This window comes from Anolis sagrei, chromosome 9 (assembly GCF_037176765.1).
Source record: "Anolis sagrei isolate rAnoSag1 chromosome 9, rAnoSag1.mat, whole genome shotgun sequence".
Lineage (NCBI taxonomy): Eukaryota > Metazoa > Chordata > Lepidosauria > Squamata > Dactyloidae > Anolis > Anolis sagrei.
In genome coordinates this window covers 829,833-847,232 of record NC_090029.1, presented here as the reverse complement: position 1 = coordinate 847,232, position 17,400 = coordinate 829,833, and the positions used below count along the sequence as shown (strand labels likewise).

At 44.7% G+C, this 17,400-nt stretch overlaps 1 protein-coding gene across 1 annotated transcript in view; it reads left to right on the top strand.

Annotated features, from left to right (window-relative positions):
* MYZAP (myocardial zonula adherens protein) overlaps positions 1–17,400 on the top strand; it is a 94,408-nt gene that overhangs the window by 61,955 nt on the left and 15,053 nt on the right. The window contains exons 11-12 of the mRNA XM_060755956.2: positions 11,637–11,720; positions 15,294–15,394. Coding sequence (XP_060611939.2) covers positions 11,637–11,720; positions 15,294–15,394 — 185 coding nt within the window. The remainder of the gene's footprint in view (positions 1–11,636; positions 11,721–15,293; positions 15,395–17,400) is intronic.

Sequence of the window (17,400 nt, the reverse complement as noted above, 5' to 3'; positions counted from 1 at the left end):
GAGATGTGTTCCACACTGGGCATGCGTACTCAGCAGCAGAGTAGCACAGCGCAAGGGCAGATGTCTTCACTGTGTCTGGTTGTGATGCCCAGGTTGTGCCAGTCAGCTTTCGTATGATATTGTTTCTAGCACCCACTTTCTGCTTGATGTTCAGGCAGTGCTTCTTGTAGGCCAGAGCACGGTCCAGAGGGACTCCTCCCAGGTATTTGGGTGCGCTGCAATGCTCCAGTGGGATTCCTTCCCAGGTAATCATCCTCAGAGCTCGGGATGCTTGTCTGTTCTTAAGGTGAAAAGCACATATCTGTGTTTTAGATGGATTAGGGATCAGCTGGTTTTCCCTGTAATAGGCAGTAAGAGCACCTAGAGCTTTGGAGAGCTTCTGTTCAACCATCTCAAAGCTCCCTGCTTGAGCGGTGATGGCACGATCATCAGCATAGAAGAACCTCTCTGTCCCTTCTGGCAGTGGCTGGTCATTTGTGTAGATGTTGAACATGGATGGAGCAAGCACGCTCCCCTGAGGCAGGCCGCTCTTCTGTGTCCGCCATCTGCTTCTCTGGCCCTGGAACTCAACAAAAAGGCTCCTGTTCTGTAGCTGATTTCCTATGAGGCGGGTGAGGTGGTCGTCCTTTGTGATATAATAATAATAATAATAATAATAATAATAATAATAATAATCTTTATTTATACCCCGCCACCATCTCCCCAATGGGGATTCGGAGCGGCTTACAGACAACAAATACAATACAGAAAATACAAAATTACAATAAAATAAACGATATAATTGTATAATAAAATAAACAATTAAGCAGCTGAAGAAAAAGAAGACCTGTCCGTGGGCTCGGTGGGCAAGTTTGGAGTGAATCCTTGACACGAAGGAGCCTAAAACCGGATCCTTTTGTCGGTGCGGCTCCCTTCTCGGCGCTCGTAATGCGTGCCCCGCTCTTGCCTTGGCTGTTAATTCCAATCCCAAGGCCTCTGCAATATATTCCCCCGAAACTATTAGCGAGGCACTTATGGCGGGGCAATAACGCTTAGCTGTAAAACTGTCAGGAAATATCGTTCCTGTAAAAAAAACACAACTCAGCGCCATGACAATTTGAACCGAAGGTTTTATGTCGATGATGTAGCCTGAGGTTTTCAAAGGGCATCGGAGGGAGATTAAGCCCCGGCCGTAAATCTAAATGGAAACAGTTGGAGGAATTTCTCCTGCGGGAAACGCCACTCGGATTCTGCACGGATTGGGAACGCTAGTGTTATACTAAAGGGATTCATGAATGAATGCATTGGCACGACAAGGAGAATGAACTCTTGCCTTCTTTGGTCCTTCTTGCATTCATATATATATATACTAGCCGTCCCCTGCCACACGTTGCTGTGGCTCAGTCTGTTGATCTGGAAAATAAAGTGATGAGAAAGTGTTGGTTTCTAATCTATGTCCTGTCTTTCTGCTTGTGGTTAAACAGTATTTCTTGCTGTTTCTTTGTCAGTGTTGATGTGGAGAGTGTCTGGTTTGCCTACTCTGGAATATGCAACATATCATAGTCCTTCTTTAAGGGTCTCTTTCAAATCTATGATACTATATCTGTGTGTGTGAATCACATATATCATTATCTATCTCTATCTCTGGCTGGATGGCTCTTTGTCAGGAGGGCTCTGATTACGTTTCCTTGCCCTGGTGAAGGGAGTTGGACTGGATGGCCTTAAGTATTTTCTGTTGGTCGTTGGGGTTCTGTGTGGGAAGTTTGCCCCGATTCTGTCGTTCGTGGGGTTCGGAATGTTCGTTGATTGTAGGTGAACTGTGAATCCCAGTGACTACAACTCCCAAATTTTCCCCAAACTCCATCTGTGTTCATATTTGGGCATACTGAGTGCTTGTGCCAAGTTTGTTCCAGCTTCATCCTTGTTTGAGTCCACAGTGCTCTCTGGATGTAGGTGAACTACAACTCCCAAACTCAAGGTCAATGCCCACCAAACCCTTCCAGTATTTTCTATTGGTCAGGGGAGTTCTGTGTGCCAAGTTTGGTTCAATTCTATCGTTGATGGAGTTCAGAACGCTCTTTGATTGTAGGTGAACTATAAATCCCAGCACCTACAACTCTCAAAGGACAAAATCATAATTTTTTGAATGATGGTCACTCCTTGTGTTGTGAGACGTTTTGTTGCCAAATTTGGTGTGATTTCGTTCATTGGTTCTTTTGGTTTTAAGGTACTTATGACGCACAGAGCATTTATATATATAGAGATAGATAGATGGAGTAGTGGGTCAAGTTTGGTCCAGATCCATCATTGTTTTCTACAGTGCTCTCTGGATGTAGGTGAACTACAACTCCCAAACTCAAGATCAATGCCCACCAAACCCTTCTAGTGTTTTCTGTTGGTCATGGGAGAACTGTGTGCCAAGTTTGGTTCAATTCCATCATTGATGGAGTTCAGAATGCTCTTTGATTGGAGGTGGACTATAAATCCCAGCAACTACAACTCCCAAATGACAAAATCATAATTTTTTGAGTGATGGTCACTCCTTGTGATGTGAGATGTTTTGTTGCCAAATTTGGTGTGATTTCGTTCATTGGTTCTTTTGTTTTTAAGGTACTCATGACGCACAGAGCATTTTTATATATATAGATAGTAGGCTTCGGCAATCCATGGTTCTAAATGGTTCTAAAGTACTTACAAAACTAAAGTTCTGGTGGTGAAAATTTCAGAACTCTAACAAAACTTTCAAAATTTAATTATTAATTCATTATTGGTGATTTTAATGACAGAACCAATTAGGAACTAGGTTCCTGTGGGTTTTTTTGGGCTATAGAGCCATGTTCTAGAGGCATTTCTCCTGACGTTTCGCCTGCATCTATGGCAAGCATCCCCAGAGGTTGTGAGGTCTGTTGGAAGTAGGAAAAATGGGTTTATATATCTGTGGAATGGCTGGGGTGGGGCAAGGAGCTCTTCCCTGCTGCAGTTCGGTGTAAATGTTTAGCTGATCACCTTCATTAGCATTTGAAGGCCTGCCTGAGCCTGGGAAAATTTGTTGCTGGGAGGTGTTAATCTGTGCCTGGTTTTTTCCTCTCTGTTGTTTAGCTCTTATAATTTTAGAGCTTTTTTAATACTGGTAGCCAGATTTTGTTCATTTTCATGGTCTCTTCCTTTCTGTTGAAATTGTCCACCTGCTTCTTGTGGATGTCAATGGCTTCTCTGTGTAGTCTGACATGGTGATTGTTGGTGTGGTCCAGCATTTCTGTGTTCTCAAATAATATGCTGTGTCCAGGCTGGTTCATCAGGTGCTCTGCTCTGGCTGACTTCTCTGGTTGAAGGAGTCTGCCGTGCCTTCCATGTTCCTTGATTCATGTCTGGGCAATGCTGCTGCGTGTGGTGGTCCCTCTGGAGACTTCTTGTCCACAGCTGCATGGTACACGGTAGACTCCTGCAGAAGTGAGAAGATCCCTCTTGTCTTTTGCTGAACGGAGCATTGGTTGGATTTCCTTGGTGGGTCTGGAGATAATTTGTATGTTGTGTTTCCTCATCAGCTTCCCTCTGCGGTCAGTGGTTCCCTTGATGTCTGGCAGGAACACGTTTCCTCTGGGTGGGTCTTCGTCTTGACTCTCGTGGCTTGTTCTTGGTCTTGCAGCTCTTCTGATGCCTGAGGTGGAGTCTCCCTTGGCCTGGAGAGCCCAGTTGAGGTGGTTCAGTTCATCTTGGAGGAGGTGGGCTTCGCAGATTCTTCTTGCACGCTCTGCAGAGGCTTTAATGGGGCTTCTTTTGTGACTTGGGTGATGGTTGGAGTTCTTATGTAGATATCTATCTCCATGTGTGGGTTTTCTGTAAACGGTGTGACCCAATTGTGGATCTGGTTTGCGGATGACTAGGACATCTAGAAAAGGCAGCCTTCCTTCATTTTCTTTTTCCATGGTGAACTGGATGTTTGGGTGGATGCTGTTGAGATGGGCCAGGAACCTGTTGAGTTCTTCTTCTCCATGGCTCCAAATGGTGAAGGTGTCCTCCACATCTCTGAACCATATGTTTGGGCGGATGCTGTTGAGATGGTCCAGGAACCTGTTGAGTTCTTCTTCTCCATGGCTCCAAATGGTGAAGGTGTCATCCACATCTCTGAACCATATGTTTGGGCGGATGCTGTTGAGATGGTCCAGGAACCTGTTGAGTTCTTCTCCTCCATGGCTCCAAAGGGTGAAGGTGTCATCCACATCTCTGAACCATATGTTTTGGCGGATGCTGTTGAGATGGTCCAGGAACCTGTTGAGTTCTTCTCCTCCATGGCTTCAAATGGTGAAGGTGTCATCCACATCTCTGAACCATATCGTGGGCTTTTTGGTTGCTGTCTCCAGGGCTTGTTCTTCAAAGTGTTCCATGTAGAAGTTAGCTATGACTGGGCTGAGAGGGCTCCCCATAGCTACTCCATCTTTCTGTTCGTAGAATTCATTGTCCCACTGAAAGTAACTGGTGGTGAGGCAATGGTGAAACAGAGCCGTGATGTCTTCTGAGAACCTCTGGTTGATGAGTGCCATGGTGTCTGCTACCGGGACCATGGTAAATAGAGATACCACATCGAAGCTGATCAGTTTGTCGTTTGTTTTTAGCTTGAGATTGCTGATTTTTTCTATGAAGTGGGCTGAGTCCTTGATGTAGTGTGTAGTGAGCCCAATATGGCTTTGTAACTGTGCAGCAAGAAATTTTGCTAGGTCGTATGTGGGGAACTGCCATTTATTAAGAAATTTTGAGAGTTTTGTTAGAGTTCTGAAATTTTCACCACCAGAACTTTAGTTTTGTAAGTACTTTAGAACCATTTAGAACCATGGATTGCCCAAGCCTGATAGATAGTAAAAGGACTGAATCGCAATAGCTTTGAATCTATACCCAAGTTCCCAAATGTACATCCGCTTGCCTTGGACAATTTTATTTTCATAGATCACACTTAAATGTGGCCATATCCTTCCATCTTCCATGTATGTTCGTTCTGATTTTTTTGGTACGCAATTAATCCGACCCTTTCAAACACTGAAAAGTGCCATCAAGGACAATGATCCATCCATGCCCTTTTCTCTTATGCAGTGTTTGCTGTTGGGTTTACTCTGTCAAAGTATTCTTATGTAGCACCCTTGTTGTTGTTGTTGTTGTTGGAAGAAGATGTGCTTTACTTTAATAAACGTTTTGTAATTATTGGAAGCTGTTCCCCATTGTTTCAGTAATTGGTTTCATATTGGGTAGAACTCTCTATTTCTAAAGAAACAACCTATACACACACACACACACACACACACACACACACACACATATTTAAAGCATTTATATTCCACCCTTCTTGCCCCAAAGGGGACTCAGGGTGGAGCACAACATATAAACGGCAAACATTCAATGCCGAAACATATTAGACCAGGGGTCCTCAAACTTTTTAAACAGAGGGCCAGGTCATTGTTCTGTCGCGCGCTGGGCCTGTGAAGAATTTCCTTTAGAACAGGAAGTGCAACCTTTGCCCAGAGCGAAGCCAGGGGGTCTAAAGAGAAGTTCTCAGAGGGTTTTTGCCACAAATAGTCTTTAGATGGCTTGTGAAGTACAACAAAGTCTTTAATTAATGAACAACCAAACAGAAACTTCTCTTGTCTTCAGTAAAGTTAAACAAATGATTCCAAGCTTTTAGGCAACTGGTGAATTCCTAATCTTGCCCACAAAGGACAGGCAACTGTTTTCAATAACTTCTTCTTTAAAGGAAAATCCCCTTTTAAACTTCTCCCAGGTTGACTGTAATCTAACCCTTACTGATGTGAGGTCCGCTACTGGGTCGAACTGCGTCTTGAACACTGAGTGGACCTACCAGTAAGGCAGTAGACTCTCCAGCTGGAGTTCTTTGGTCTTTAGGGCTGTTTTCCTGGATGTTCTTGGATGCTCTTAAGCAGGGGTCCTCAAACTATGGCCCACGGGCCACTTCCAGCCCGCCTAGGGCACTTACCCGGCCCGCGGAGGAGCGCTCACCCACACAGTGCCCCTCCCTTGGCTGGCTCACGCTATCCAACAGGGCCGATGGGCAGCGTGAGCCAGCCAAGGGCAGCTGCTCCTCGCAGCCTACTCGCACGTAAAGCACCTCCCGTGCTGCTCTTCCCTTGGCAGGCTCACATGAAGACATGGAGTACCTTTGGGAAGATTTTTGTTATGATTTTTTTCAAAATCTGAAGCCGTATCTTCAAACACTAAGCATGTATAAAAAGATCAGATTGTGGATCTTCCAATGCAGATTTTCCCAGGGAAATAATTCTAATTTTACCCTCAATGATGATGATGATGATGATTCTGTGTTTACCTCTCCCGAAGGAGACTCAAGTTCCATCTTTCTTCTTGGCAATTATGCGGTTTAAACATTTTTTCCTCCATAGCAGTGGATTGATTAATTGAACTCGGCATCTATGTTTATAGTCCCTTGGAAATATTTTTGTAAATCCCTTTAAATGCGTGTGGATGCAGCGCAATGGCAGAATTAGACGGGAACCTCGTTTCCTTTGAATCACTCCCTCTTTTTCACTCTGGGTTCATTAAAGATCCGGCCCCATTCGCTCCCCGTTTGCCCTTGTTTATTTCGCCGCGTTTACAGGCCGAGGTGAGAGCCATTGAGGAAGGAATCCCTTTAATTGAGTGCGCCCTTTATAGGAAATTCCTGTTTATATTGCCCCAAATCTTTTTAATGGCTTTCTTATGGCGGACATAATTTTTAAAAAGCCATTTATTATTATTTTCTTTGGCCCGCGGCCCACAATGCTGTTAAATTTATTTCCTCAAACAAGGAATTTTAGTGGGCACACTTTTCCATGAATAATATGAGGGGCAGATGGCATATAAAGGTTGCGCAAGGAGAAGCCGGGTCCACAAAGGGCTAAAATAGGGGGTGCAAAGCTGCCTCTGGGGTTCATTCCTCTCCCAAATGTCAAGATCTATTCCCCCCAAACTCCACCAGTGCTCACATTTGGGCATATTGAGTATTCATGTAGAGTTTGGTCCAGATCCATCATTGTTTGAGTCCACAGTGCTCTCTGGATGGAGGTGAACTACAACTCCAAAACCAAAGGACACTGCCCACCAAACCCTTCCAGTATTTTCTGTTGGTCATGAGAGAACTGTGTGCCAAGTTTGGTTCAATTCCATCGTTGGTGGAGTTCAGAGTGCTCTTTGATTGTAGGTGAACTATAAATCCCAAATGTCAAGATTTTATTTTCCCCAAACTCCACCAGTGTTCACATTTGGGCATATTGAGTATTCGTGTAGAATTTGGTCCAGACCCATCATTGTTTGAGTCCACAGTTGTCTCTGGATGGAGGTGAACTACAACTCCAAAACCAAAGGACACTGCTCACCAAACCCTTCCAGTATTTTCTGTTGGTTATAGGAGAACTGTGTGCCAAGTTTGGTTCAATTCCGTCGTTGGTGGGGTTCAGAACACTCTTTGATTGTAGGTAAACTATAAATCCCAGCAAGTACAACTCCCAAATGTCAAGACTCTATTTTCTCCAAACTCCACCAGTGATCACATTTGGGCATATTGAGTATTCATGTAGAGTTTGGTCCAGATCCATCACTGTTTGAGTCCGCAGTGATCTCTGGATGTAGGTGAACTACAACTCCAAAACCAAAGGACACTGCCCACCAAACCCTTCCAGTATTTTCTGTTGGTCATGGGTGTTCTGTGTGCCAAGTTTGGTTCAATTCCATTGTTGGTGGGGTTCAGAATGCTCTGTGATTGTAGGTGAACTATAAATCCCAGCAAGTACAACTCCCAAATGTCAAGACTCTATTTTCTCCAAACTCCACCAGTGATCACATTTGGGCATATTGAGTATTCATGTAGAGTTTGGTCCAGATCCATCATTGTTTGAGTCCACAGTGCTCTCTGGATGGAGGTGAACTACAACTCCAAAACCAAAGGACACTGCCCACCAAACCCTTCCAGTATTTTCTGTTGGTCATGAGAGAACTGTGTGCCAAGTTTGGTTCAATTCCATCGTTGGTGGAGTTCAGAGTGCTCTTTGATTGTAGGTGAACTATAAATCCCAAATGTCAAGATTTTATTTTCCCCAAACTCCACCAGTGTTCACATTTGGGCATATTGAGTATTCGTGTAGAATTTGGTCCAGACCCATCATTGTTTGAGTCCACAGTTGTCTCTGGATGGAGGTGAACTACAACTCCAAAACCAAAGGACACTGCTCACCAAACCCTTCCAGTATTTTCTGTTGGTTATAGGAGAACTGTGTGCCAAGTTTGGTTCAATTCCATTGTTGGTGGGGTTCAGAACACTCTTTGATTGTAGGTAAACTATAAATCCCAGCAAGTACAACTCCCAAATGTCAAGACTCTATTTTCTCCAAACTCCACCAGTGATCATATTTGGGCATATTGAGTATTCATGTAGAGTTTGGTCCAGATCCATCATTGTTTGAGTCCACAGTGCTCTCTGGATGGAGGTGAACTACAACTCCAAAACCAAAGGACACTGCCCACCAAACCCTTCCAGTATTTTCTGTTGGTCATGAGAGAACTGTGTGCCAAGTTTGGTTCAATTCCATCGTTGGTGGAGTTCAGAGTGCTCTTTGATTGTAGGTGAACTATAAATCCCAAATGTCAAGATTTTATTTTCCCCAAACTCCACCAGTGTTCACATTTGGGCATATTGAGTATTCGTGTAGAATTTGGTCCAGACCCATCATTGTTTGAGTCCACAGTTGTCTCTGGATGGAGGTGAACTACAACTCCAAAACCAAAGGACACTGCTCACCAAACCCTTCCAGTATTTTCTGTTGGTTATAGGAGAACTGTGTGCCAAGTTTGGTTCAATTCCATTGTTGGTGGGGTTCAGAACACTCTTTGATTGTAGGTAAACTATAAATCCCAGCAAGTACAACTCCCAAATGTCAAGACTCTATTTTCTCCAAACTCCACCAGTGATCACATTTGGGCATATTGAGTATTCATGTAGAGTTTGGTCCAGATCCATCACTGTTTGAGTCCGCAGTGATCTCTGGATGTAGGTGAACTACAACTCCAAAACCAAAGGACACTGCCCACCAAACCCTTCCAGTATTTTCTGTTGGTCATGGGTGTTCTGTGTGCCGAGTTTGGTTCAATTCCATTGTTGGTGGGGTTCAGAATGCTCTGTGATTGTAGGTGAACTATAAATCCCAGCAACTACAACTCCCAAATGACAAAATCAATTTTTTTGATTGAAGGACGTACATTGGCCTGATAGGTGTTTTGTGTCCAAAATTGGTGTGAATTCATCCAGTGCTTTTTGAGTTCTGTTAATCCCACAAACGAACATGACATTTTTATTTATATAGATTATTCCAACGTCTATGCGGCCACTCCCCTGGGGCTCGGAGCGGCTTACAAGAATGGCTAAAATCTAAAACAATTTAAAAACAATTTAAAACAATTTAAAAACAGAAATATCAAAGATCAAAGGCCTGTCGAAACAGGTATGTCTTCCATGCCCTGCGGAAAGCTGGTAAGTCCCGCAAGGCACAGACTTCAGGTGGCAAAGTGTTCCAGAGCGATGGGGCCACTGCTGTGAAGGCTCTGCATTTGGTTGCTGTTAGATGCAAGGTCTTGACACTGGGAATTTCCAATAGATCTTGGTCCTCAGAGCGGAGGGATCTCTGGGGTTGGGAGGGGGTGAGGCGGTCCCTCAGGGACATCAGCCCCAGACCATGCCAGGCCTTCAAGGTGAGTCCCATCCCTTTGAAGGTGATCCGGTGCTCAATCAGTAACCAATGCAGCTGCCGAAAGATTGGGGTGATGTGGCCTCTCATCGGAATTCCCACAAGAAGCCGAGCAGCTGCGTTTTGCACCAACTTGAGCTTCCAGATCACCGACAGAGGAAGGTCAATGGAGAGGGTGTTACAGTAGTCCAGTCTTGAGATGACCGTGGCCTGGATCACCGTAGCCAGGCCATCCCTGGACAGGGAGGGGCCAGCCGTCTAGCCTGCCGCAGGTGGAAGAAAGAAGGCGGGTCTGCTCACGGCGGAGAGAGACCTGGGCCTCCATCCTCAGCAGAGGGTCCACAAGGACTCCCAGACTCTTGACCAACGAGGACGGGCGTAGCGCCACATCCCCACTGCCTGGTCAACCCAGCCATAGGATCTCCATCTTTGCTGGATTCACCCTCAACCTGCTGGCACGCAGCCATCCAGTCACGACCTGGAGGCATGGATGGAAGGAATCGGGTACAGAGTCCGGTTGGCCTTCCATCTTCAGCACCAGATGAGTGTCATCGGCGTACTCCAGCCCAAAACCTCGGACCAGCTGAGCAAGTGGTCGCATCGAGATGTTAAACAAGAGAGGGGAGAGGATGGCCCCCTGAGGAGGAACTCCCCAAGAGAGAGAGAGGGGACCTCTCAGAGACCAGGCCTCCCCTCTCCACTCGCTCTCCACGGTTGTGAAGGAAGGAGGATGGCCACTCTAAAGCTCTCCCCCTGACTCACTCCAACAGCAGCAAGGCGGTGGGTCAAGAGATGGTGGTCGACTGTGTCCAATGCTGCTGTGAGATCCAAGAACACAAGCAATGCTGACCCGCCCTGGTCAAGTTGGCATCGAAAGTGATCCGTGATGGAGACCAGCACAGTCTCTGTCCCGTGCCCCGCACGGAAGCTGGACTGGAAGGGGTCTCGCCCGGCAGTGTTGTCTAAGAACTGCTGCAACTGCTGGCCTCTCCATCACCTTGCCCAGGAACGAGAGATTCGAAACTGGGCAGTAACTGGAGGGAACCAAACAATCTAAGTCTGGTTTTTTCTTAATTATTATTATATTTATATCCCACTTTATCTCTCTCAAGGAAGACTCAAAGTGGCTTGACATAAAAGCATTGACATGCAATTTAAATAATAATAATAATAATAATAATAATAATAAATTATTATTATTATTATTATATCATAATATCCCACATTATCTGTCTTGAAGAAGACTCAAAGCAGCTTGATATAAAAGCATCAGCATAAAATGTAAATTATTATTATTATTATTATTATTATTATACTATTATATATTATTATTATGTATTGTTATAATTTATATTATTATTATTATCAACAGAAAGGAGGAAACCCTGAAAATGAACAAAATCTGGCTACCAGTATTAAAAAAAAACTCTAAAATTACAACAGCACAACAACGGAGAGGAAACAAACAAGGACATCTAATCACCTCTCAACAAAAGATTGCCCCAGGCACTGCCAGGCCATTATATGCTAATCAAGGTGGTCAGTTGAAACATTCACACCTAGCTCCAACAGACAAGAGTCCTTTGTCCCACTCTGGTCATTCCATAGATATATAAACCCTTTTTCCTAGTTCCAACAGACCTCTCTACCTCTGAGTATGCTTGCCAGAGATGCAGGCGAAACGTCAGGAGAGAATGCCTCTAGAACATGGCCATATAGCCAGAAAAAATCTACAACAACCCAGTGATTCCGGCCACGAAAGTCTTCGACAATTCTTATAAATAATAATAATAATTATTATTATTATTATTATTATTTTGGGATCATACTATTATAACCTAGCAACTTCTACGTATTCCGCCTTTGCCGTTGACCAGTTAATGAACCAATATCATTTCCCTTCTTTGTTTTTTTCCTTCCTAGATTGAGCTGCAAAAGAGGAAGATGCAACAAAAGGAACTGTTTATAGTCCAGCTTTTGGAGAAAATCTCTTTCCTCGAAGGAGAGGCAAGTATTGCCATTAGAAGTCAATACGTACACATAAACACATTGAGCTCCATTGGGCTCTTAACCTTGGAATATCCTGACATTTGGACACATTTCAGCCAATTTATTGATTTCCTTGTAACATCTGAGCTTCCTATCTGTACTTTTCTGTTTTTATGCTGGTTTTTTTGGTACATAAAGACCTTAAACAAACATGAAAAGTATCCAACAGTTAAATTCCTTCATATATAATATGTAACATATATTCAATATTCAATTTGATTTGTATCCAACATGAATGGTTACAAATTATGGACTGGACACAAAGATAGAGATACTTATATATTACCGTATATTTTGGTGTATAAGACTACTTTCTAACCCAAGAAAATCTTCTCAAAAGTCAGGGGGCGCCTTAGAATCATAGAATCCTACAATCAAAGAGTTGGAATATATAGATTTCAGAGTCAAAAGTTTCCATGCCCACTCCCTGAGCCAGCTTTGTCGTGATTGGTTGTGACACTAGCAAGCCAGCAGGATAGCCAATGGTGGCCTGAGCTGGCTTTGGCCTCTCGGCCAATGGGGTGGAAGGGAGGCGGGCAACAGGAAAACAATGAAGAAATGTCTGGTTGACTGGTTTAAATGACTAAGGTTTGCAAAATGGCCCAGCGATTGCTTAAGCCCTCAAGCTGGACCAGGGTTTGTTGTTTGAGTTCCTTAGAATCATAGAATCCTAGAATCCAAGAGTTGGAAGAGACCTCCTGGGCCATCATCCAGTTCAACCCTATTCTGCCAAGAAGCAGGAATATTGCATTCAAAGCACCCCCGACAGATTGCCTTCCAGCCTCTGTTTAAAAGCCTCTAAAGAAGGAGCCTCCACCACACTCTCTCCGGGGCAGAGAGTTCCACTGCTGAACAGCTCTCACAGTCAGGAAGTTCTTCCTCATGTTCAGATGGAATCTCCTCTCTTGTAGTTTGAAGCCATTGTTCCATTGCGTCCTAGTCTCCAGGGAAGCAGAAAGGAAGCTTGCTCCCTCCTCCTCCCTGTGGCTTCCTCTCACATACTTATACATGGCTCTCATATCCCCTCTCAGCCTTCTCTTCTTCAGGCTAAACATGCCCAGCTCCTTAAGCCGCTCCTCATAGGGCTTGTTCTCCAGACCCTTGATCCTTTTAGTCGCCCTCCTCTGGACACATTCCAGCTTGTCAATATCTCTCTTCAATTGTGGTGCCCAGAATTGGACACAATATTCCAGGTTGTGTGGTGTAACCAAGGCGGAATAGAGCATGGGGAGCAGGACTTCCCTAGATCTAGGCACTAGGCTCCTATTGGCGCAGGCCAAAATCCCATTGGCTTTTTTTGCCGCCACATCACATTCCTGGCTCATGTTCCCCTTCCTCTCCACAAGGACTCCAAGATCTTTTCCACACGTCCTGCTCTCGAGCCAGGCCTCATCGTCCCCCATTCTGTCTCTTTGCATTTCGTTTTTTCTCCCTAAGTGGAGTCTCTTGCATTTGTCCCTGTTGAACTTCATTGTGTTAGTTTTGGCCCTTCATCTCTCTCATCTGTCAAGATCCCTTTGAGTCCTGCTCCTGTCCTCTGGAGTCTTGGCTCTCTCTCCCAATTCGGTGTCGTCTGCAAACTTGATGATCCTGCCTTCTCGCCCTTCATCTAAGTCATGAATGGAGATCCTGATCAGGACCGGGCCCAGGACGGAACCCTGCTTGTAGCCCTCCGCTCGTCCTTTCTTTCCAGGATGAAGAGGAGGAAGCCTTGGGGAGAATCACCCTCTGGGTTCGTCCTTTTAACCAATTCCAGATCCGCCTCACCCACACTGGACTGGTTTCCTTGCCAGAAGGTTAAGGGGGACCTTGTCAAAGAAGGCCTTCCTGAAATCCAGGCACACTCCATCCACGGCATCATTCCCCGCCTCTACCCAGCTTGTAACTCTATCGAAAAAAGAGATCAGATGAGTCTGGCATGACTTGTTTTTGATAAATCCATGTTGACTCTTAGCGATGACCACATTTCTTTCTAAGTGTTTGCAGACCACTTCCTTGACCATCTTTTCCAGAATCTTGCCTGGTATCAACGTGAGCCTGACCGGACATTGGTCATTGGGTCATCCTTTTTTCCCTTCTTGAAGATTGGGACCACATTGGCCCTCCTCCAATCTGCTGGAACTTCTCCTGTTCTCCAAGAACTTTCAAAGATGATTACCAATGGTTCCAAAATGACTTCCTTCTGCTCGTTCCTTCAATACTCTTCTAGGGTGTGGTTGATCTGGCCCTGAAAGGGGACTTGGACTCATTGAGAGCGGCCAGGGATTCCTGGACAACTTGTTTCCCAATTTGGGGTTGGATGTCCTCTAATCCCTCATCCACTCCATTTTGCAGAGGTTGAAGATGACTTTCTTTTGGTGAGAAAACCGAGGCAAAGAAGGCATTCAGTAGTTCTGCCTTTTCCCTATCATCCTCTGTCAGCATGGCCCCTATCGCCTCCTTGTTTTTCCTTTTTCTACTGACATAAGAAAAGAAGCCCTTTTCATTGTTTCTAATGTCCCTGGCAAGCCTGAGCTCATTTTGTGCTTTAGCCTTGCGGGCCTTTTCCCTACAGGTGTTGGCTATTTGTTTGAATTCTTCTTTGGTGATTTCTCCCTTTTTCCACTTCTTGTGCATGCCTCTTTTGTGTTTTAGCACAGTTAGAAGTTCTTTGGACATCCATTCTGGTCGCCTTGGTAAACTAATGGGCGCACAGAGCTACAAGTCCAGAAAGAGAGGTTGACTTGCCAGGGTCAGACATAGGCTTAGAGCAGGCACAGGATAAGTTTGACCCTCCCTTCAGGTGTTTTGGACTTCAGTTCCAACAACAGCCAGTAGGCTGTTAGGAATTGTGGGAGTTGGAGTCCAAAATACCTGGAGGGAGGGCTGAAGTTGGCCCATGCCTGGTATAGCAGCTGAAAATAGATTGTCCTCTGCAAAATATGCGCATATTGATTTATGAGTATTACATGAGAGACTGGAGGGATACGTATGTAGTATGTATTAATTTTTGAAAACACACTTTTATAACCAACTAGCCATCCCCTGCCACGCGTTGATGTGGCCCAGTCTATGTATATGTGTTTTGTGTGTGTGTGTTTGTGTATATGTGTTTTATGTGTGTGTGTGTATTTGTGTATATGTGGTTTTGCGCATGCGTTGTAATGTATTTTTTGTGGTTTTGGGCTTTTAAGTCTCCTCTGCTGTGTTTTCCAGTATTTTTATGAGTGATGGTCACTTGTTGGCCTGAGAGGTGTATTGTGTCCAAATTTGGTCTCAATTCGTTAATCCCACAAATGAACATTATATTTTTATTTATATAGATTTATTTATTTATTGGAAGGCTCCCCCCCCCCCACACACACACTCCATGTTCCTAAGAACAGCATTTCTCTCCTTCCTTCCTTCCTTCCTTCCTTCCTTCCTTCCTTCCTTCCTTCCTTCCTTCCTTCCTTCCTTCCTTCCTTTCTTCTTATTCTTATTCTTATTCTTATTCTTCTTCTTCTTATTATTATTATTATTCCGCCTGACCAGAGTTGTGCTGTGTTTCAGAATAAAGAGCTGCAGGACCGTTTGGATTACCTGATGGAGACCCAATTGAGGCCCGACGTGGAAACCAGGGACGTGGCCGTCGGGGACGACCTTCCTTTGAGGTAATGGGCTCCAATCCCCTTCCACTGGGTTCCAGAAATTGGGAGGGGGGAGGGGGGGAGAGAGACAGAGAGAGGAGACAAGCCTGGTGAAGAATGAAAGGAGGCTTCTTGTTATTGGGCTGTGTTGCGAACTGCCAGAACGAAGGACTTTCCTTCTGAGCAACGTCCCCAAAACGGACCCACAAAACGCCCCAGTTGGGGCCATTCCCTCCGATTACAATTAAACGTCAACGGGGAATGGTTTATTATGGCATCTGACAGCTGTTTATGGGACGTTTCCTGGAAAATACCCCGAGTGCCCAAGCACCTCCGTGCGCCTCCCAGGCTGCGCCTTTATGACCCTGATGGGCTTATTTTATTTTTCCTGTTTGTATTTTTAATATAAGCGAGCCCTAATTAATGGTTTGGGGTGGGTTGCATTGCAGAACGCTCTGAAAGCCCTAAAGGCAGAGGAATAGGCCCTGTTTTGGAGGAGGGGGAAGTGGCCAGGAAAGGTGGCCTTCTCCTGCCTTGTTATTTATATGGCACCACGAATGCACTTGGCACTTTGCAGGATAAAACAGGAAGAGGTTTGTTGTTGTGCTGTTGCTGCTGCTGTTGTTATTATGTTGGATTGTAAGAACATGCAGTGTGGTAGTGCTTGGGTTTTTTGTGTGCGCATCCATTGCATTCAAACAAAAACTAATACGTTATTGGTCCTACATCTGATGGCAATATGCAAATATTAAAAGAGTATTAAACATAATTAGTATTAAAAACAATTCAGATTAAATCCCTAAAAACATTTTTTAAAAACCCATAATGATGTAGAGATAAAATTTAGGGGTCTATGCTAGGAGGCAGAGACCAATTAGTCTCATCAAAGAGTTCTTTTTTCCCTGGCGAGACAGAGAAGCATCCCATATGTTCCCTGATTTCCCAATGAAAAGTCTCACCAGTTGAAGAAAAGCCATCGAGGTTTTAATTGCGATTCAGCTGAAAAGGATGCCGAGCTGCAATCTTTCGCCAGCAGAGCATGAGGGGAGTACACCAATACAGTCATATTGATAGCAAATTCAAAGTTGCAGAGTTCAAACTCCCCGCCCCGGCTTCCCTGTTGTTCCCTGCCATGATTGGGCGATGGACGAACAGCTGGGAGGTGGCCCTCCCGCCCCCGGTACCTCTGGACCAATCAGGAAACTCCAGTGGTCTGTAGGATCCAATAGGGAGACCTCTGCCACCTGGTGGCAACAGCAAATCAGGAGAGGGAGGCGGGATGAGGGAGCACAAAGGAATCTGGGAAAGGAGTCTTTAAACAAAGGAAATGCCATGTGGCCTGAAACAAAAAGCTCAAACAGGGCCGATCTATTGTGTTCATGAGTGTTGTGAATCAACATGTGTAAAAATATCCTGATCCTTCCTGGCTATGAGACAGGAGAACAATGATGGCAGCCTGAGGTTAATGCTAAGTAAATATAAGCAGAGGGGAATATTTCCCCTCACCTTACAGAAACTTTTGTCAAACAATTCTTTACTCTAGTGGGCCATCTTCCGATGCTAGAGATAAGAATTTCCTTCTTTTATCCATGCAATATGTGTCTTTGGCGGGAGGTTTCAGTAACCGCTAATGGCTTTTGTTTCTGAAGGCCAGGGGGTTCCCTTACATATTTCTTTGGAGGGAGAAGGGGCAAAGGGTCAGGAATACAAGGAAACATAAAATATCATATAGAAATTATACACAGGGAAATCATATGCAGGTATCTTCCCATTCAGGGCCCCAGAGAGAAATTAATAATACCAATTATAAAAAGCAGACGATATCAGGACACAGCATGAATTCATACGCTGTCTTGAAGAAAGTTCATGGATAGAGAGCGAGTCCTTGAAGAGAGTGAAGTCCAGGAATGTAGCAGAATTCAAAAAGTCACCAAAAGGAGTCTATGGAGTTCCACTGGGCCAAGACACAAAGCCCTGCAGCGCTGGGATGGAAGCCGGTCCCATGGTCCTTGGAAAACTACAGCTCTCGA